This window comes from Moschus berezovskii, chromosome 6 (assembly GCF_049115385.1).
Source record: "Moschus berezovskii isolate FMDL1 chromosome 6, NW_MosBer_1.0, whole genome shotgun sequence".
Lineage (NCBI taxonomy): Eukaryota > Metazoa > Chordata > Mammalia > Artiodactyla > Moschidae > Moschus > Moschus berezovskii.
In genome coordinates this window covers 47509470-47531849 of record NC_142465.1, presented here as the reverse complement: position 1 = coordinate 47531849, position 22380 = coordinate 47509470, and the positions used below count along the sequence as shown (strand labels likewise).

At 41.5% G+C, this 22380-nt stretch overlaps 2 protein-coding genes across 5 annotated transcripts in view; both read right to left on the bottom strand.

The window, feature by feature from the left end:
• PTPRB (protein tyrosine phosphatase receptor type B) overlaps positions 1 to 488 on the bottom strand; it is a 126019-nt gene extending 125531 nt beyond the window's left edge. For 2 of the 3 annotated variants that reach the window (XM_055396780.2, XM_055396781.2), the window contains exon 1: positions 387 to 488. In XM_055396780.2, the coding sequence (XP_055252755.2) occupies positions 387 to 441 (55 nt within the window). In that variant the 5' untranslated portion in view covers positions 442 to 488. The remainder of the gene's footprint in view (positions 1 to 386) is intronic. The other variant, XM_055396782.2, reaches the window with a different exon arrangement.
• A 632-nt stretch (positions 489 to 1120) lies between these two features.
• Positions 1121 to 22380, bottom strand: part of PTPRR (protein tyrosine phosphatase receptor type R) — a 282539-nt gene continuing 261279 nt past the window's right edge. For both annotated transcript variants that reach the window (XM_055395488.2, XM_088836978.1), the window contains one exon: positions 1121 to 2308. In XM_055395488.2, coding sequence (XP_055251463.2) covers positions 2215 to 2308 — 94 coding nt within the window. In that variant the 3' untranslated portion in view covers positions 1121 to 2214. The remainder of the gene's footprint in view (positions 2309 to 22380) is intronic.

Here is a 22380-nt window from a genome sequence, read left to right as displayed (position 1 = left end):
ATTTCTCATATTTTCTTTCTTTAACACAAAGGAACCAAACTATAATTTGACAGAGAAAAAGCAGAAAGATGCCACAGACAGTTGCATAATAATACGTTTTCCCCACCTTGGGGTTGCTTTAGTCTCAGCTGTTCAGATGCCATTTCAGGAGCTGCCTGAGGCATTTGCAGTACACCAGAGGAGGCCATTTATTTTCTTTTGGGAAGAAATCTCAACAGTGTGAGCATCACAGGCTCCTTTTATTCCCCCTCCTCATCGTCTCTGGCTAAACTGCCATGGAGACCTGGCTCCATTTCCGCTTTGTTTCACATACTTTTCAAAGGACAGAGACTCCTTTGCTGGCTATTGAAGAAATGCCTCAGGAAACTCGAGGCAGACCCACTCACCTGAGTTCACGAAGATGAAGCAGGTAAGAATCGCCATGTAAAATTCAGCCTCCATTTTCCACTTAACGACTGTTCATGCTTTGCTTGGGGGAAAAAAAATTCTCCCAGATAAGAGAAGCAAAGACTAGGAAGGAAATGTGCCTTCATGGTGGGGGGAAAAGTCAGTGACGAGCACTTCCTCCTATTGAATTGTTTGGGGGAAGTTTTACACCAGTTGTCCTTTTGTCTGTTTCCTTAGAAAGAAGGGATTATGATTACTTCTCTTTTTTTAATGTCGAAAAAATTCCAGCTCCCAGGAGCAGAATAAAATGTGTAAGTTTTCTTCTACCATCCCTTTGCCACACGACTAAGCTCAAGAGGGAAGAAAAGAATTGTAATCTTAGGTAATTCAATGTTCCTACAGCATTACATCTCTTCATGTGATGTGATTCTGCTGAACAAACACCAACCATGTAATTTATGAGGGTCTATGACAAGTGATATGAAGACATAAACATGTACTGTGTGTATAATGATAGCTGGAAGTCTATTGAGGAAAACCACATAATGATGGCATTTCTAGATCATTATCACTCAAGTGATGACAATACTACATTTTGAAATCCTCATCTCTACTGGGGAGAGGCAGACTAAAATTACACCCATCACACTGTTGACTTCAGGCTTTCCCCAAAAGATAATGGTCTCTCTCCAAATAAGAAAAAAAAAAGCACATGCCTCACTCAACATTTAGTATTAAGAGTAGTTTATTGGCAGTAGGAAACAAAGTCAACATAGCTGCATTAAAAATTCATATGTGAGCAGAACATCTAGTGTTTGCTGAGTGTAGGTTTTTTTTTTTTTTTTAACTTTGTCTCTTGAGGATTAAATCGTTTCAGAGATTAAAGGATATCATAGCAGCATCCTTTTAAAGAACCACTGGAAATGGGACAGGTTACATCAATTTCAAAGGCATCTGCCTTTACTGGAAGAGAGATTTCAGGTAGACATTATATTCAAAAATTCTTTCTTAGTAAAAGAGAGACAAGTATTTAAAATTCTTAATACATCATAGTTGCTACAAATTTGTTTTTCCCTTTGAAAGTAAAATGACTCACAATGTAGAAATACAGTGGATAGAATTCTGGAGCAGAAACCACCTCTATGCTCAATAGTAGAGAGTAAATACATATATACCCAATGACAATCATTGTGCTCTGTAATTGTTTGATAGGAGGTACTGATAAATACACATTTAACAGGTAATATTTTCAAGACACATTTCCGTATAAAATAGTTACTGCTTTTGATTTTTTTTTTTTTTCAAAAACACAGACTTATTTGTTAAAAATCCATCATCAATCACTTGCAACTATAGCGGCAAGATTCTGGTAACTGAGAAGGAATTAGCACTTAAAACAGGAACAGTTTAACAACTGACAGTCCATTCACAAGACAGATTTTGCAAACATTAAAGCATCTAAACACACAATAATAATTTCTTCAGCAGCTCTTCAAGGTATCATCTGATGACATATATTTCATATATATATTCTGTGTGGCAGATAGTCAATACAGACAAAACAAATTTCTCCTTAGCAGTGTGAGAAATCGACCATACCTCCATCAGCAGAGGACCTTCAAAATAATTTAGGGTATGCTTACAAGTGCATTCATATACACAAGAGGCTGGAGGACTTGAATATGTTGCCATCTTCCACAATCCATGCCCCGACTTGGCTTCATGGCTTCTCTTCCCTTCCACTGCGGGAAGCTCCTTCCAGAAGCCTTGAGTGGGTAATCAATCAATCACCCCTAGAGATCAAAGGTCTGGTAAGTCTTCAGAGAATCACTGGACAGTTTCTGCTGAAAGTCTGCTCTCGTACAGGCACAGAGCATGATGCACAAATTCATACTGCTCACTGGTTTGGACCATTCCACCCCTGCAAGGAAGAGATAATATAACTTATTGCTAACATCCCACCATCTCAAGTAATGCAGAGACAACACTCAAACCAAAGTGCTGTGCCAAAGACACACAGAACAGTTGGTAATTCTTTTGTTGTCCTTCTTTCCTATGTCCAGATGACCTGATAGATGATTTTAATATTCTAATACATATGAAGGGATTAACACAATGTCTGCTATGCAGTAGGCATTTGATTAATTTAACCAACAGCATTGCTGGGGAGGTAGTACAGCCTTATGGTTAAGTACTTGGACTTTGGAACCAGACTGTCTGAGTTCAAATCCCTCTGATTCCTAGTCTTAGTGAGGGCAAATTGATCTCGGGCAAGCTCCTTAAAATGTTTTTGTCTCAATTTCATCTGCTATTAAAGTAGGAGAATAATGGGATTATTCTCACAGGATTATTGCTAGGGTTAAATAAATTCACTTCTATTTTGAGTGTTAGTATTACCTCTAGGGTGCCTTATCTTTCTTCTTATGTTATATGGATTTATGCACTTGGATTTGATTGATGTATGTTTACTAAACAAAACTGTAAAATGTTGCTCTTTCTACACGTTAAAAGAACTACCTTGCAATGGTTTATTTGAGTATGTTATGGGGAAACAACTTTTGGGTGTGGCGTGCTGGGTATTTAAACACAGTAGCAGGAGATTCTTAAATGAGTTGGAAAAAGAGAATTGGTTCTTGCTTTTTCCCCCTTAGTTAATTTCACTATCATCACTAGTTGTTCCATGTACCATATGTTTAAGATTAGTGGAAGGTACCTAACTTCATGAGAAGTAATAACACTGCTCCTTATATGTTTATACATAAAGGAGGTATATTGAATTTTTTTTATAATGGTTCCTTTACCTAGCAAAGCTACTATAGTTGTATAAGTGTTATTTTTCCTGCTCACTGAGTAACTGCATCCCTATTAGTAACTATGTGAAGTCTTATAAAGTCTATATAACTCTATAATCAATACTACAACCAATTTTAAACTTATTAGTTCTTCCTAGTGGCTGTTGCTACCATTCAAAATAATTGTTTTTAGGACTTTCAGCACTTCAACTTTAAAAATGAGGAATATTCCCTCACTATAATGTGACTTCTAGTTAATGGTAATAACTAAAATTGCGCTTATATCTAGGTTTACTTACCCACTTCTATAAATATAAGCTTACAAGGTATTAAAGCAGTAAGATTTCACCCTCTTAAACAGTAGTGTTAAGTTAGAAACACTTCATCCTTCAGAACTACACTGAACAGGTCAATCAGTTCAGTTCAGTTCAGTTCAGTTCAGTTGCTCAGTCGTGTCTGACTCTTTGCGACCCCATGAATCACAGCACGCCAGGCCTCCCTGTCCATCACCAACACCTGGGGTCCACCCAAACCCATGTCCATTGAGTTGGTGATGCCATCCAACCATCATATCATCTGTCGTCCCCTTCTCTTCCTGCCCTCAATCGTTCCCAGCATCAGGGTCTTTTCCAATGAATCAGCTCTTCGCAGAAGGTGGCCAAAGTATTGGAGTTTCAGCTTCAACATCAGTCTTTCCAATGAACACCCAGGACTGATCTCCTTTAGGATGGACTGGTTGGATCTCCTTGCAGTCCAAGGGACTCTCAAGAGTCTTCTCCAACACCACAGTTCAAAAGCATCAATTCTTTGGCGCTCAGCTTTCTTCACAGTCCAACTCTCTCATCCATCCATGACTACTGGAAAAACCATAGCCTTGACTAGACGGACCTTTGTTGACAAAGTAATGTCTCTGCTTTTCAATATGCTGATAAGGTTGGTCATAACTTTCCTTCCAAGGAGTAAGCGTCTTTTAATTTCATGGCTGCAATCACCATCTGCAGTGATTTTGGAGACAAGAAAAATAAAGTCAGCCAGTTTCCAATATTTCCCCATCTATTTGCAATGAAGTGATGGGACCAGATGCCATGATCTTCGTTTTCTGAATGTTGAGCTTTAAGCCAACTTTTTCACTCTCCTCTTTCTCTTTCATCAAGAAGCTCTTTAGTTCTTCACTTTCTGCCATAAGGGTGGTGTCATCTGCATATCTCAAGTTATTGATATTTCTCCCTTGATTCCAGCTTGGGCTTCTTCCAGCCCAGCGTTTCTCATAATGTACTCTGCATAGAAGTTAAATAAGCAGGGTGACAATATACAGCCTTGACGTACTCCTTTTCCTATTTGGAACCAGTCTGTTGTTCCATGTCCAGTTCTGACTGTTGCTTCCTGACCTGCATACAGGTTTCTCAAGAGGCAGGTCAGGTGGTCTGGTATTCCCATCTCTTTCAGAATTTTTCACAGTTTCTTGTGATCCACACAGTCAAAGGCTTCAGCATAGTCAATAAAGCAGAAATAGACGTTTTTCTGGAACTCTCTTGCTTTTTCGATGGGATGCCCAAATGATGTATTTGGTAATAGAGAGGCAAATATATGATTTTTTTGGCGATTGCAACTCATTGGCAGAAATATATCATCATTCCTTTTCCATAGAACTGCGCATTTTGTTGTACTAAAGGCAGCTCTCTGATCAAAGTGTTCCTCGATCCTAAGTCGACAACAGGAGTGGCCAGCTGAGGTGATGACTTTTCTCAGCTGGGTGATGACATCTGGGCACACCTAAAAACAGCAGGTGTCCGGAAGATGCTGGCTTTGACTGTGAGGCCTCGGAGAGCCAGCCACAGGAAATATTGAGGCCACTCTAGGGAGCTGAGAGGTACCTCCCTTCCTTTGGCATCTGCACAGCTCATTAGGCTCCCTCCTTAAGCTGCAGACACTCTGTGGAACCTTACAAGTGCTCTGTCTCCTGGACTCCGGTCTGTGAATTTCCTCTCACCATTTACTTCACTTTGAGACAAGATTTTCCCTTCTTATATGTTCCGGTGTACATTGGTATTTACATGTCCAACTGTTGAATGAATGAAGGTGAAGTCCAGGTTTAATCAAACATCTTACCCCAGAAAGGTCAGCAGTGTAATTTTACTACTTGGAGTATACTTACTATGACATTCTGTTAACTAAGTCAAATGTTGTTTCTGCCAGTGAAGGTGGACAAGATGTGGAAACAAACTCATTAGTTGCAGACTAGCAAAACTTTTGTGGATATCAAGGCTTAAGGGAGGTGTATGAAAAGTGAGGTTACTTCTCACTTGTTTTGAAAAATAAAACGGAAAGATTAGGCATCTGAGGGATCCTCAGAGGGCATGCATTCCAACTGCCAACAAAATGTTGCCTTTCCGGGAGGGAGAGGTCTACACAGTACATGGTCAGCTAGTTTCTGCCGGGGGGGTTAGACTTTGCCAAGGTTGGCAGGAAAACTTTGAAGACATCAGAATGAATCTGCTCCTCTTTAACTTTCACCCGCCCCATTGGTCAAACTGAAATAACCCTAAAAGCCTTAAGGTTCCTCTTAAGAGTCACACAATAGCTCTCTAAGTGTTGGAAAACAACCATCAAAGTCCCATAATCTTTTCTTTTCTAGACTAAACATCCTGTGGTCACTCAATATTTCTATGCAGCCTGGTTTCCCTGTCACTCCCCAGTCTAGCCTCCCCTTTCTATAGAATGTTTTGTCAAGTATGATCTTCTTAGAGTGTTGTGTCTACTCCCGATGAGATCAAGTCAGTGGGAATATTTCCCTCTCTAGGTGCATGTTATAAGCCAAAGAGTCTGCTTCTGCAGGTGCATGGGGTGGAAAGATCCTGCAGTGCCTACCGAGGGCCTGGTGCTCAGCAAGTATTTTAGGATATTGAGTGAAGGTTTGGGTTAAAGAAGAAGTCCACAGGATTATTTCTGAATATGAAAATCACAACTCTCTTCCATTCTGTACTTATTTTTTTCAAACTAAGTGCAGAACTTTGTTTATTCCTATTCAACATGTTGGTTTCAGCACAAAGTTCTTATTTACTGACATCACTATTTCTATCATTCAGTATATTAGCTTTTATTTCTCACCCCCAGAATGGTGTCTCCCAGATAGTTAACAAGCATGCCTTGTGTTTTTTTACCTGTCATTTATAAAGCAGTAGAAAAAGACAGGGCTAAGACAGAGTCTTGACTACAAGTAATTTAATATCATGTGATATACTGTCTAATTCCATTTCAAAATTATTTCTAACTAGGTTTTAGGTCCTTTAAGAGCAGGCATGATGTTACAGTTTATGCATATTTGCAAAAGTGCGAAACATTTACTAGTCTGAAGTAAATACTTGTCAAGTAGGTTACTGAGGCCAGGCTGTCTCTTGTAGAATGAAAACATATATGCTCTAGGCTAAAAGAAAGGAAAGGGCACCACAGAATGCATTAACTGGAAGCTGACTTAAAATCAGGAACTCATTACAGTCATCTTTTAAAATATTATTTCCAATTACGTATATTGGTATGTAGAACACTGCTGATCTTTATAAGAACTTAAATTCTAATAATTTAACCTGCAGATTTTATTTATCCTGTTATGGGACAAATACAGTCTTTTATAGGCTGACCATAGTGCCTAAAACAAAATATATTTATGGAATAAATGAACATAGCAAGATTAATCATGAATCCTTAAGAGAGCCCCGTACTAATTCAGCCTCCAGGAGAACTCTGACTAGGATTGCAGGTACCTTTCGGGTCAGACAGGGCTCCAAGGACTTGCTCAGATCTCGATCTATATTATTGATGTAAAGTTTCTGAGCAAGCTGGTCTTTAAAGGTAAGAAACAGAAATTCTCTTTTTATTACATTAAAAGGCATCCGTCAGTTCAGTCACTCAGTCATGTCTGACTCTGCGACCCCATGGACTATAGCACGCCAGGCTTCCCTGTCCATCACCAACTCCTGGAGTTTACTCAAACTCATGTCCATCATGTCCGTGATGCCATCCAACCATCCCATCCTCTGTCATCCCCTTTTCCTCCCACCTGCAATCTTTCCCAGAATCAGGGTCTTTTCCAGTGAGTTGGTTCTTTGCATCAGGTGGCCAAAGTATTGGAGTTTTAGCTTCAGCATCAGTCCTTTCAATGAATATTCAGGACCAAGTTCCTTTAGGATGGACTGGTTGGATCTCCTTGCAGTCCAAGAGACTCTCAAGAGTCTTCTCCAACACCACATAAAAGGTATAAGCAAATTTAATTATCAAGGCACTAAATAATCTTTGATCTCCAACAGATCATAGTTAAAAACTCAACCAAGGTTAAGATTTTAAGAGTTCCATGGTGATCAAGATGATGCTTAAGTGGAGAAAGGCTGTCATCAGTCAGGCAGCATGCGAAAATCACCACTATTACCCTTCATACTGTATTTAAAGCACTATCTCTCCTTGAAGAATCCTGTTTAGATACAAATCTTTCCCTGGGGGTATGACACATTAAGGTATAATGCTGCTGCTGCTAAGTTGCTTCAGTCGTGTCCGACTCTGTGCAACCCCATAGACGGCAGCCCACCAGGCTCCCCATCCCTGGGATTCTCCAGGCAAGAACACCGGAGTGGCTTGCCATTTCCTTCTCCAATGCATGAAAGTGAAAAGTGAAAGGGAAGTCACTCAGTCATGTCCGACTCTTCTCAACCGCATGGATTGCAGCCTACCAGGCTTCTCCGTCCATGGGATTTTCCAGGCAAGAGTACTGGAGTGGGTTGCCATTGCCTTCTCCATAAGGTACAATACCTATTGCCAAATGGGAATTATATTATCAAAAATGAGTAAGTCCATATAAAAGCAGGGCAAGGCAACCCAGTTAACCATGAGAGTCATTGTGTTTGAAAAAACTTGAGATGCCAAAGCATCATATTCATTACCAGTATGGACCAAAGAGTATTAAGAGGTAAAAGGACATCATACACTGTTGTCAAGACAAATTGTCTCCACCAGTTATAAGCTGCTGCTGCTGCTGCTAAGTCACTTCAGTCGTGTACAACTCTGTGTGACCCCATAGACGGAAGCCCACCAGGCTCCCCCATCCCTGGGATTCTCCAGGCAAGAACGCTGGAGTGGGTTGCCGTTTCCTTCTCCAATGTGTGAAAGTGAAAAGTGAAAGTGAAGTCACTTAGTCGTGTCCGACCCTTAGTGACCCCACGGACTGCAGCCTACCAGGCTCCTCTCCGTCCATGGGATTTTCTAGGCAAGAGTACTGGAGTGGCTTGCCATTGCCTTCTCCACTTATAAGCTGCTTTACCCTTATTACATAATCTTTGCTGTGCTGTTTTCTCATCTGCAAAATGATGAGGTAATCATCTAACCATACTTGCTTTATAGTACTGTCGTGAGATAGAAATGAACAGTCCATTTAAAAATATTTATTACTATACAGCTAAGCACTTGCAGATACTGTAGTGTTAGCTATTCTTTGGCGCTCTCTGGTCAAAAAAGGGCTGGATGGTAGGCTATGGAATGAGTCCTCTGAGGACCTTACAGAACTAAGAGCACATTGGGCAGAAGACTGCTCTGCCATACTGCTCAGGCTGGGCAAGCCTGGATGTGCTTAGTTGGTTAGTCATGTCCAGTTCTTTGTGATCCTTTGGACTGTAGCCCACCAGGTCTGTCCATAGGATTTTTCCGGCAAGAATACTGGAGTAGGTAAGCCTAGATGGAAAAATTCAAATATGGTTTTAAATATGAACCAGCCTAGAAGTCACCTACTGGTGAAGAGTCACCTACAGTGGAGGTAGATGACCCAGTAGAAAGAAGGAACCCTGGAGTCAGACAGATTCAAGTCTGAATCCTTGCTTTTGAACCTACCAGCTACAGGCTTTTGAACAAATCTCTTATTCTATCCCAGCTGAATTTTCCTGACCTGTAAAATGAAGTTGATGACAAACCTCATCAAGATTGTGAGGATCAAATGAGTCAGAGCCTGTCAGCATCGAGCCAAAGGCTATTCACGGAATTCCCAGGCGCCCAGGCTTCTACCACAGTGTCTCTGTGGGGAAAGAGGGTGTCCTTAGACTGGCTCCCAATCCCAGTTTTGATCAAGGCATTTCTCTTTACTCTTTCTTCTTTCTTTCTTTTTAAAATTATTGTTATTGGTTTTCCTTATCAGTGTTTTGTGGAAGATTTTTATCTTCCCAATGTTTTGTTTCCCCCGAAAAAGTTTAAAAACCACTGGCTGGCAAACAGTGTTTACCTAATAGGCTTCAAAATTTGCAAGGTTTAAATGAGATAATCCATAGAATAATTAGCACAGTTGTGAAATGAAAACATCTCCTGCCATGTCAATGAATAAGAAATATCATAGCCAACAGCAATTTCTGGCCTCCAAATGTGAATGAAAGTGAAAGTGTTAGTTGACCTCATGGACTGTTTGTAGTCCACCAGGCTCCTCTGTCCATGGAAATTTCCGGGCCAGAATACTGGAGTAGGTTGCATTCTCTTCTCCAGGGGATCTTCCCAAACCAGGGATTGAACAAGATTCTTTACCTTCTGAGCCACCAAGGAAGCCAAATGTGAATAAGGGCTCCTAAAACTGTGACCTAGCCAATCCCCACACCTTGCTCCCTGCCCCACTGAGGAGCTAGGGGAATGCAATAAGCAGCCATCTACCACTCCTTAAGATGAACAAGGAAACAGGATTTGGCCCCAGATAGCTGAGGTGCATAAGAAACGAATGAATTCAGTGAGTCCAGAGGCTTGCAGGCAGATGTAAGAGATGTGGGTTAGATCCCTGGCTCAGGAAGATCCACAGGAGGCATGGCAACCCACTCCAGTATTCTTGCCTGGAGAATCCCATGGACAGAGGATCCTGGTGGATTACGTTCCCAGGGTCACAAAGAGTCAGACATGACTGAAGTAACTTAGCAACAGAGCTTGCATCTTCTCACGCATAGATTGCTAAATTCCTTAATTTGATATCTGATCTTTAATGTTCAGACTACCTGCTCCCTTTGTTGTAAACTTGTATATAGCCTGACTCCCCCTTCCATCTCCTTGGAACAGTTTTCTCAGAGCTACTGAGATGCTGTCTCTGGGGGGCTGGGAGTCCTAAACATTCCCACCAGATAAAATAACTCCCTACTTTCAGGTTGTGACTGTATTTTTTAGTGGACACAGTGGCTGTCACTTCAGTTCAGTTCAGTCGCTCAGTCGTGTCTGACTCTCTGCGACCCCATGAATCACAGCACGCCAGGCCTCCCTGTCTATCACCAACTCCCGGAGTTCACTCAAACTCATGTCCACAGAGTCGGTGATGCCATCCAGCCATCTCATTCTCTGTCGTCCCCTTCTCCTCCTGCCCCCAATCCTACCCAGCATCAGAGTCTTTTCCAGTGAGTCAACTCGTCGCATGAGGTGGCCAAAGTATTGCAGTTTCAGCTTTAGCATCAGTCCTTCCAATGAACACCCAGGATTGATCTCCTTTAGAATGGACTGGTTGGATCTCCTTGCAGTACAAGGGACTCTCAAGAGTCTTCTCCAGCACCACAGTTCAAAAGCATCAATTCTTCGGCGATCAGCTTTCTTCACAGTCCAACTCTCACATACATACATGACCACGGGAAAAACCATAGCCTTGACTAGATGGACCTTGGTTGGCAAAGTAATGTCTCTGCTTTTTAATATACTATCAAGGTTGGTCATAACTTTCCTTCCAAGGAGTAAGCGTCTTAATTTCCTGGCTGCAATCAGCATCTGCAGTGATTTTGGAGCCCCCAAAAATAAAGTCTGACACGGTTTCCAACTGTTTTTCCATCTATTTCCCATGAAGTGATGGGACCAGATGCCATGATCTTCGTTTTCTGAATGTTGAGCTTCAAGCCAACATTTTCACTCTCCTCTTTCACTTTCATCAAGAGGCTTTTGAGTTCCTCTTCACTTTCTGCCATAAGGGTAGTGTCATCTGCATATCTGAGGTTATTGATATTTCTCCCGGCAATCTTGATTCCAGCTTGTGCTTCCTCCAGCCCAGCGTTCCTCATGATGTACTCTGCATATAAGTTAAATAAGCAAGGTGACAATATACAGCCTTGACGTACTCCTTTTCCTATTTGGAACCAGTCTGTTGTTCCATGTACAGTTCTGACTGTTGCTTCCTGACCTGCATACAGGTTTCTCAAGAGGCAGGTCAGGAGTCCGGTATTCCCATCTCTTTCAGAATTTTCCACAGTTTATTGTGATCCACACAGTCAAAGGCTTTGGCATAGTCAATGAAGCAGAAATAGATGTTTTTCTGGAACTCTCTTGCTTTCTCCATGTCTTAGCAAGTATTAAATAAATGTCACATATTATATTTCTTATTCTTTTGGTAAATGCTTGGTTAACACAAACCCTTAGGATGATCATGCACCTGGTTTTCTTGGGACAGACCCGGTTTACTCCTGCTGTTCTGGTCTAATTATTAATAAAGGCTCCTTTTCACCCTCAAAAGTGCTTTGGTTTAGACAAACTATCTTTTCATTCTAATTATGCCCCATTTAATGCTTTGGAAGAAAGTCACTTCTATTGCAAAAATGGTGTTGGGTGCAAGGCTCTGATTTCTTTGTGGCCACAGAATCTGAAAGTGTGCTTGGCCAGGCCAGAAAGAACTCAGACCAACTGCCCTTCCAGAAATGTCAGATAGCTCAAGTCACATCAGCCCCGCCAAAGACAAAAATCCATGTCATCTTGGTCTTCATGCACAAAAGCACATAGCCATGTCAGCAGAGAGTAATCTCAGGTTAGAAGGGAAAAAACTGTATTTTTTTCCCCCTTTGCTCCTGGGAGGGTGTGTCGAAAAAAAAAAAAAAAAACAAACCCTACCAGATGCCCAGGAGAGAGATTTGGTTTTTAACATGCTAAAATTGTGACCTTTTGTGACTATTAACTCACACATACAAAGAGCAACAAGCCTTTCCTGCTGCACCGCCCAGCGCGTATCCGGCCTAATCAGTAGACAGAAGAAATTCTGCAGCAGTGACTCATTTCTGGGCTAACAATGGAACTGACGCTCCTTGGCTTTTTATTATTTTCGAATCTGGAATTCTTTTGGTAAAGTTTGGTACAGTAAATTTAGAACAAAAGGTGTGGATGATAATGTGCCTCCTGGGTAAAGCTCCAATAGCTTGGGCATGAGTCAAACACAGCTAACGTTTGGAGCTGAACTCGGGGTATCTTGGACAGATGTTTTCTTCATGTCTAAACACCATGTCATTTCAAGGACTGAGAAGTTAAGCTAAATGTTTTGATTGATTCTGACCAGGTATTTTGAACGTGGACATTGTCTCTACAGAGTATTTGTAGGGCATAAAAGCCAACACAAGTCAAATGATAATTTAATGCCCTAGCAGATCTTGAGTTCCCCATATTTTTTTTTTCCTTAAAGCTGATCAATTTTCTTCTGAACATCCAGGTTAACACTCAATTGACACCTAGCTGAGAAGAAGGAAAAGGTTGCCTGACAACCACTTGTAAGATTAGGTTAGCATAATCTGTTTTACAAGAGGACATCTTGTTATGGCCTAGGAACTGTGATGTCAAGGAAATCCAAGCCAATCTTTAAGCTTTATCGTCAAGTGTTCTTGAAATAAGTAAACTAAAGAGTTCAATTCCTGATCTTCCAATGAGATTGTTGAAATTCACTAATTAAGGGGATCTCTGTGATGAGTCGGGATTGCAAAAGGATATGGCTCAATGCAAGACAAAAGTTAAGGAAAAAAATATAACAAGAGGTGGAAATTTTAGCTTTGGAATTATTTTAACCAAGTTTTGGAAACAAAGAATTTTCAGGGGACACATATTAGCTAAGGAAACTGATGGCATATGTATTCCTCCTCTTAGGTGGTTATAGTTTAAAAAAACCCATCAAACTCAAGTGATTAATCAAAACATTTAAACAATGATATGACGCACACTGGAAGCATTTTTCTATCCTGTCTGGGAAGCCACAAGTAAGGACTTTGGATGTCATTCCAATTTAAGGTCCCCAAGGTAAGGATGTACAAAGACAACTGCAGATTTCACTACTGACTCTCAAAAGGGAGGATTAGACAGATTGTTTCCTGTTTCTGGGGAAGGAAAAAAGGGGGGAGAGGGAAGAAGAAAAAAAAAGGCTTTGGGATCACAAATTATTTTATGTGTTTCACTTCCCAAACTCTGTTTTCAAGTTCTTCCAGAGTTCAGAGGTGATAAGTGGGATGAAAAGAAATACAATTAGGAAAAAACTGCCTGACGTCAGCCTGCAAAGGAGCACATTCCTTCCCTCCCTGCCTGGATGTCTTTTGATGGTCACATGTGGCTCCTTATCATTCTCCATATGCATATGAGGCAGTCTCTGAGTATCCTGGACCGTTTTATTACTATATATTATTATTTTTTTTAAAGAACAAGTATCTCTCATACTCAGTTTGTAAATGACCTTCATCATTATCTCACACCGTAAAAACATTGTATGAAGTGAAAGCTGCTCAGTCATATCCGACTCTTTGTGACCCCATGGACCATATAGTCCACGGAATTCTCCAGGCCAGAACACTGGAGTGGGCAGCTCCTCCCTTCGTCATGGGATCTTCCCGACCCAGGAATAGAACCCAGGTCTCCTGCATTGCAGGCAGATTCTTTACTAGCTGAGCCACATGGAAAGTCCAAGAATACTGGAGTGAGTAGCCTATCCCTTCTCCAGGGAATCTTCCCAACCCAGGAACTGAACTGGAGTCTCCTGCACTTCAGGCAGATTCTTTACCAGCTGAGCTACTAGGGAAGCCCAAAACATGGTGTACACAAGCCTAAATAAATCTCTTATAGTAGGCTCTAAATATGGTGAAATCTGGTTGGTTAAGCTTTAATAGCAACTGGAATTCTTAATTAGGTGGTATCATCACAACAATTTAGGGATATTTAAATAAGATAATAAGGGCTTTCTAAGTAATAAGATAGGATAATTTATAAGCACTATGGGATTCAAAGTATAACCATCAGGTTGAGGTCCATGAAATATTCTACTCTTAAAAAGAGATCTTCGGACCAGAAACAGGTTGGAGACCTCTGATAAGTACCAATTCTCTTCTATATATGGAGACTCAGAGGTCTAGAGTGACAAGTGGTCACACAGGAAATTAGGGGCAGAGCTAGGACAAGCTTCAGGCTCCTTGACATCTGCTCCAGTGATCCCTGCCACCTCTTTCTCTATTGTTGCCTGCTTCCCAGTCTCACCAGTGTGTGTGTGTATGTGTGTGTGTGTGTGTGCACGTACACACATGCTCAGTCCCTCAGTCGCGCCTGACTCTGCAACCCCGTGAACTGTAGCCCATCAGCTTCTCCTGTGCATGGATTTCCCAGGCAAGAATACGAGAGCTGGTTGCCATTTCCTACTGTAGGGGATCTTCCCAAATCAGGGATAGAACCCCTGTCTCTTGTATCTTCCTGCATTTGCAGGCAGATTCTTTACCACTGTGCTACCTGGGAAGCCCTGAGATGCACCAGCCAGTTCTCTGTCCCAATTGCCTGTTACCAAAGGAGATCAATCCTGGGTGTTCATTGGAAAGACTGATGCAAAAGCTGAAACTGCAATACTTTGGCCACCTCATGTGATGAGTTGACTCACTGGAAAAGACTCTGATGCTGGGAAAGGTTGGGGGCGGGAGGAGAAGGGGACGACAGAGAATGAGATGGCTGGATGGCATCACCGACTCTGTGGACATGAGTTTGAGTGAACTCCGGGAGTTGGTGATGGACAGGGAGGCCTGGCGTGCTGTGATTCATGGGGTCGTGGAGAGTCGGACACGACTGAGCAACTGAACTGAACTGAATTTCATCTTTTAATTAAAAATGAACACAGTGGCAATGAAGGAATGATCCGTGAATGCACTTCTAAATAAAACAACTGTGGGTGCCCAGCACTGAATCTGAATTTCCATTTGGAAAGAAAGAAATCCTATTTTTGTTCAAAATATGCTCAAAAGTATTATTAATAGAAGAATCACAGACTCATGAATCTTCAGGGAGAGCTGTAGCATCTATTAATAGATGTTGCCCAAAAGCCAATAAAAATAATGTCTTGCCAGAGAATGAGGAATTCACCAAATGGCTTCGTCACTGTTGTTAAGCTGGAAGCATCCATTCAGCATAACACACTCATCTCTAAATCAGACCATTTGAATTTATTGTTAAAACGCAGACTTGTGATCTGAGTACAAATTGCCTGTTCATGTTATGTTGAATAACAAAGATCAAACATTGTCATTTGTTTTTTGTTTTCTTTTGATTAGGTTTTTGATCCTATTCAATGCTCAGACTCTTGATTTATCAGTCACGTAACCCATTTCCAGTATCCAAATCACTTTTTTTCTTTTCTGTTAGCCAGACCTTGGACTTCTCAGAGGAGGCAGGTAAAAGTGGTGGGGGATAACTATAAAGAAGATGTAGTGTCCACCTTTGGATCGTTCAAAATATTAGCTTTATGATATACTGACTCCATCTTTCATAGCCCTTATTATACTAAGTTAGATGCTACAATTAGTCAGTCCTGCCCTTTCCTTTCGGAGAAGGCAATGGCAAGCCACTCCAGTACTATTGCCTAGAAAATCCCATGGATGGAGGAGCCTGGTAGGCTGCAGTCCGTGGGGTCGCTAAGGGTCGGACACGACTGAGCGACTTCACTTTCGCGTTTCACTTTCCACTTTCACACATTGGAGAAGGAAATGGCAACCCACTCCAGTGTTCTTGCCTGGAGAATCCCAGGGATGGGGGAGCCTGGTGGGCTTCCGTCTATGGGGTCACACAGAGTCGGACACGACTGAAGTGACTTAGCAGCAGCAGCAGCAGCAGCAGCCCTTTCCTTTCACCTTTTTAATGGTCTCCTCCCAGGCTCACATTCCTCTGCCATCTCTAGTTTTCTCTTTGGCACCAAACTTTGGAAAGTACAGCTTATATTTATTATTTGATAAGTTCTTTCCCTTTCATTTAGATAGTCTCTGAGGAAAGTGTTCTGTGATCAAATAAATGTGAAGGAGTGCTTCAAGTAAGTGAAATTGATTACCATGCTGGGGGATGCTTCGTATCCTTTAACATGTTAATACTTTTTATGACTATCCAGGTGGAGATAGCTTCTAAGAAACATAGCATACAGAATTTTTTTCTCAAAATTGAGAAACTTTTAACTTTTTTTTTTTTTTTTGCCTGAGTATAGGCTAATCTGTACTGTAGCTAATCTGACATATAGCAGGTTCTCATAGTTTAACTAATCATTAAACTGTGCCCTGAGGGACTTCCCTGGTGGTCCAGTGGTTAAGAATCCACCTGCCAATACAGGGAACATGGTTTGATCCCTGGTCCAGAAAGAGTCCACGTGCCTTGGGGCAATGAAGCCTGTGCACCACAGCTACTGCGCCTGCATGCTGCAGCTCCTGAAGTCTGCATACCTAATGCCTGTGCTCTGCAAGAAGAGAAGTCATTGCAACTAGAGAGAGTCCTGGAGCAGTAATGAAGACCAAGTGCAGCCAAAAAAGAAAATAAATAAACAAATAAATTTTAAAAACCTTTACCTAAAAAAAGAGAGGCCCTGAAAAACATAGTCTGGTAAAGTCTGTTAAGAAATCCATCTTGCTCTACCCAAAGTGGGGGCTTCCCAGGTGGTGCTAGTGGTAAAGAATCCACCTGCCAATGCAGGAGATGTAAGAGACACAGATTTGATCCCTGGGTGGGGAAGATCCCCTGGAGAAGTAAATGACAACCCACTCCAGTATTTTTGCTGGGAGAGTCCCACGGACAGGCAAGCGGAGCCTGGCGGGCTACCGTCCACAGGGTCACAAAGAGTTGGACACGGATGAGGCGACAGCATTCACGCTGCTCCCCAGGCACCTGATCCATGTTCAGTAGTAGTGTTCAGTAAACCTTTGTCAGATACATGAACCCATGTGTGATTCAGGGGGACTGCTCGGAGCAGAGATCGTGGGTGACTGTTCCACAGCACACAGAATTCAGACCCACTTACAAACACTCTGAAATATCCCTTGACAGGGATGACTCCCTCAGTTTGACATGCTCAGTCACACCAGTCTCGCTCCCTGTGCTGAGGAAGACCCTGTAGTGATTTCATGCTCTGCTGTCACCATCTTGAAAGAGTTAATCATTTTTTAAAATAGGGCTCCACATTTTCATTTTTGCTGGTCCCTGAAAATCAGGTAGCTGCTCTTGCCAGAGGTGTCTTCTGCCTCTCACCTTCGCAGGGCAGAGAGCTGTCCGGCAGTCTCCTCAATGGCAGAACCTCTTCTGGGGCCCTCTCTTCAATTCCCCTTCATCAAAACCTCATTTCTGAATGCCTTCCTGATGTATTGGACGTACACGCTTTAGCTAACATACCTTAAGCTGGAAAAGGCTAGGTCACCCTGTTTAATGTGTTAATAGCCAGGAAGGTATAGGGGTTTCCCTGGTAAACAATCTGCCTGCAATGCAAGAGACACAGGTTCAGTCCTTGAACTGGGACTCTCCCTTGGAGAAGGGAATGGCTACTCACTTCAGTATTCTTGTCTGGAGAATCCCATGGACAGAGGAGGCTGGCGGGCTATAGTCCACGGGGTCTCAGAGAGTTGAACATGACTGAGTGACTAATACATACACACTTCTCACCTCTCAACTCTAGGCTCAAGAAACTTTAAAAGAATGGCTCTTTAAACAAAAAGATTGGCTCTCTAATAGTAATGTTTTAGACATTCGCCACACAGAGATATTTTAGGCACTCTCTATAGATAGATATTTTGGAATGAGGCAACATCTCTATTTTCCTCAAATTATATTCTTAAGACAACTGCTGACAATATCATTCTACTCATAAAACAGCTGTCCTTCATGTTAACCATTGTTTCAAAAATTGTGGTGTCTGAATTTTTCATTGACAAAGAATTTTCAAAGACCTATGTTTTTGTCTAGCAATTTTGCAATAAACATATTCCAAAAACTTATTTACTTTTAATCAAGAGTCATACCTTGAGTTAGAAATCAGAAGTCCCAGATGCCAAAGAGGTCTACTTTGTCAGTTTTCTTAGCTAAATGTTATCAGACAAGATATTTTATATCTTGAATTTTTTGTTTACTTATTTAAAAAAAATAACGCTAAAGAATTTCTCTTTTCTGACTCTTGCGTTCATTTTTGGAGTTAAATGAGATATGCTTTGAAGACCATGGTGGAATGGCCATGCTTAAATAAATCCCTGTAATTAATAGCACATTTGGGAATGTCTGAAGACACACCCCAAACTGAAGGTAAGGATGACCACAGAGAGCAGAATTGCAGACAGATTTGAAGAACTGATAATGAACAATAAGCTGCAAGAGCAGGTGGGCAGACATTCAGATTTTCTAAAGCCAGCTTTCCATTTACTGGCATAAGTTAAAACATGGTCAACAGCAGCAGTCACCTACAAATTGGAAATTTTGAAAATGAAATATGACAATAAATAGATGAAATAATGAAGCAAGACACAAGAAGTATTGGAAGAAGTTGGATGACGTCAAAGAAGGGAATGAGGTTTGCTGTTTTGCTTTTTATAACAACTAAGGAAGTGCAAATTGTACTCATTTCACATGCTAGCAAAGTAATGCTAAAATTTTCCCCATGCTAGCAAAGTAATGCTCAAAATTCTCCAAGCTAGATTTCAACAGTATGTGAATCCAGGAATGTCCAGATGTTCAAGCTGGATTTAGAAAAGTCAGAGAACCAGAGATCAAATTGCCAACATCCATTCGAACATAGAAAAAACAAGAGAGTTCCACAAAAACATCTGCTTCATTGACTTCACTAAAGCCTTTGATTGTGTGGATCACAACAAACTGTAAAAAATTCTTCAAGAGATGGGACTATCTGACTACCTTACCTGCCTCCTGAGAAACCTGTATGCAGGTTAAGAAGCAACAATTAGAACTGGACATGGAACAACAGACTGGTTCCAAATTGGGAAAGCAGTATGTCAAGGGAGTATTGTCACCCTGCTTATTTAATTTATATGCAGAGTACATTATGTGAAATGCTGGGCTGGATGAAGCACAAGCTGGACTCAAGATTGCCAGGAGAAATATCAATAACCTTAGATATGCAGATGACATCACCCTTATGGCAGAAAGTGAAGAGGAAATAAAAAGCCTCTTGATGGAAGTGAAAGTGAAGTTGCTCAGTCATGTCCGACTCTTTGCGACCCCATGGACTGTAGCCTACCAGAATCCTCTGTCCATGGGATTTTCCAGGCAAGAGTACTGGAGTGGGTTGCCGTTTCCTTCTAAAGGGGATCCTCCCGACCCAGGGATTGAACCCATGTCTCCTGGATTGTAGGCAGCTGCTTTACTGTCTGAGCCACCAGGGAAGTCCTGATGAAAGTAAAAGGAGAGTGAAAAAGCTGGCTTAAAACTCAACATTCAAAAAAGTAAGATCATGACATCTGGTCCCATCACTTGATGGTAAAACAATGGAAACAGTGACATTTCATTTTCTTGGGCTCCAAAATCACTGCAGATGATGACTGCAGCCATGAAATTAAAAGATGCTTGCTCCTTGAAAGAAAAGCTATGACAAACCTAGACAGCATATTAAAAAGCAGAGACATTACTTTGCCAACAAAGGTCTGTCTAGTCAAAGGTATGGTTTTTCCAGTAGTCATGTATGGATGTGAGAGTTGGACCATAAAAAAGGCTGAGCACTGAAGAACTGATGCTTTTGAACTGTGCTACTGGAGTAGACTCTTGAGAGTCCCTTGAACTGTAAGGAGATCCAACCAGTCCATCCTAAAGGAGATCAGTACTGACTATTCATTGGAAGGACTGATGGTGAGACTGAAGCTCCAACACTTTGGCTACCTGATATGAAGAACTGACTCATTTGAAAAGACCCTGATGCCAGGAAAGATTGAAGGCAGTAGGAGAAGTGAATGACAGAAGTTGAGATGGTTGGATGGCATCACTGACTTAATGGACATGAGTTTGAGCAAGCTCCAGGAGACGGTGAAGGACAGGGAAGCCTGGTGTGCTGAAGTCCATGGGGTTGCAAAGAGTCGGACATGACTGAGCAACTGAACAAAAGAAGTTCACAACAGAAGGAAGAAACAACAAGAAGAAAATCTATGTTAATCCAAAGAATGTTCAAACTACCACACAATTGCACTCATCTCACATGCTAGCAAAGTAATGCTCAAAATTTTCCAAGCCAGGCTTCAATAGTACATGAACTATAAACTTCCAGATGTTCAAGCTGGATTTAGAAAAGGCAGAGGAACCAGAGATCAAATTGCCAACATCCACTGAATCATACAAAAAGGAAGAGAATTCCAGAAAAACATCTACTTCTGCTTTATTGATTACTTCAAAGCCTTTGACTCTGTAGATCACAACACACTGTGGAAAATTCAAGAGATGGGAATACCAGACTACTTTACCTGCTTGCTGAGAAATATGTATGTAGGTCAAGAAGCAACAGTTAGAACCAGACATGGAACAACATATTGGTTCCAAATTGGGAAAGGAGGTGTATTGTCAAGGCTGTATATTGTCACCCTACTTATTTAACTTATATGTAGAGTACATTATAGGAAATGCTGGGCTGGATGAAGCACAGCTGGAATCAAGATTGCTGGGAGAAATATCAATAACCTCAGATATGAGGATGATACCACCCTTATGGCAGAAAGTGAAGAGAACTAAAGAGCCTCTTGATGAAAGTGAAAGAGGAGAGTGAAAAGTTGGCTTAAAACTCAACATTAAAAAAAGTAAGATCATGACATCTGGTCCCATCACTTCATGGCAAATAGATGGGAAAACAATGGAAACAGTGACAGACTTCATTCTCTTGGGCTCTAAAATCACTGCAGATGGTGACTGCAGCCATGAAATTAAAAGACGCTTACTCCTTGGAAAAAAAGCTTTGAAAAACCTAGATAGCATATTAAAACCAGAGGCATTACTTTTCCAACAAAGGTCCACCTAGTCAAAGCTATGGTTTTTCCAGTAGTCATGTATGGATGTGAGAGCTGGACTATAAAAAAAGCTGAGTGACAAAGAATTGATGCTTTTGTACTGTGGTGTTGGAGAAGACTCTTGAGAGTCCCTTGGACTGCAAGGAGATCAAACCAGTCAATCCTGAAGGAAATCAGTCCTGAATATTCATTGGAGGGACTGATGCTGAAGCTCAAACTCCAATACTTTGGCCACCTGATGTGAAGAACTGACTCACTGGAAAAGACCCTGATTCTGGGAAAGATGGAAGGCAGGAAGAGAAGGGAACGACAGAGGATGAGATGGTTGGATGGCATCGCCAACTCAACAGACATGAGTTTGAGCAACTCTGGGAGTTAATAATGGACAGGGAAGCCTGGCGTTCATGGGGTCACAAAGAGTTGGACACAACTGAGCAACTGAACCAACTAATGTTAATCCTGTGAAGGAAGGAAGGCAAAGAAAAGACTTTCAAAGGAAAATTTCAAGGAGATGATCTGCTTCATAAGCAACAGAAGCAGCTGCTTAGGATTTATGCAGAAGGGATCTTGATGAATAAATCAGTTAGTATGATTTTGAGACATTTATTGGCAGTAATTCAAATCCAGGGGGTAGGGAACCTATAGAGTTTAGATCAGCAGAGAAGTGGAATGTTTTGAAACTCCTACCTGGAGCAAAATGACAAGCCTTGTGGGAAGAGCTCGGTATTGATGGCAGGCCAAGGCTAAATTTTCTGCCTATTTGCTTTAGGAAGGAAGGAGTCGATGACAGGAGGCATTGTGATATGGTTTAAAAAATGTATTTGTGATTTTCTTCAAAGTTAGAGGACAATTTGGTGGACTTGACAGAGTAAAGTGACTGGGAAGTAGAAACCAAGGTGGATGTCAGGCTACAGAGCAGGTAGAGGAGGAGGGATATAGGGGTGGGTGAATAGACAAGATCTAAGAGGCACAAGAGCCTAAACAATGAACAAACCAAGCTCCCTTTTTCCAAGGTGTTGTTTCAAATAGGATCAGATCAAGTGCACGAGTATGAACTGGAGTCTCTAGGGATCTGTGGGTCCCATGAAGGAGCCTTGTTTACAGAAGCACACAGCAGAAGAGATTAAGGTCACCGCAGGAGCAGCTCCAGGCTGAGTGGGTGCTGTCCCTCACTCTCTAATGTAGGGTCCCTCTTCTTGGTGAAGGGA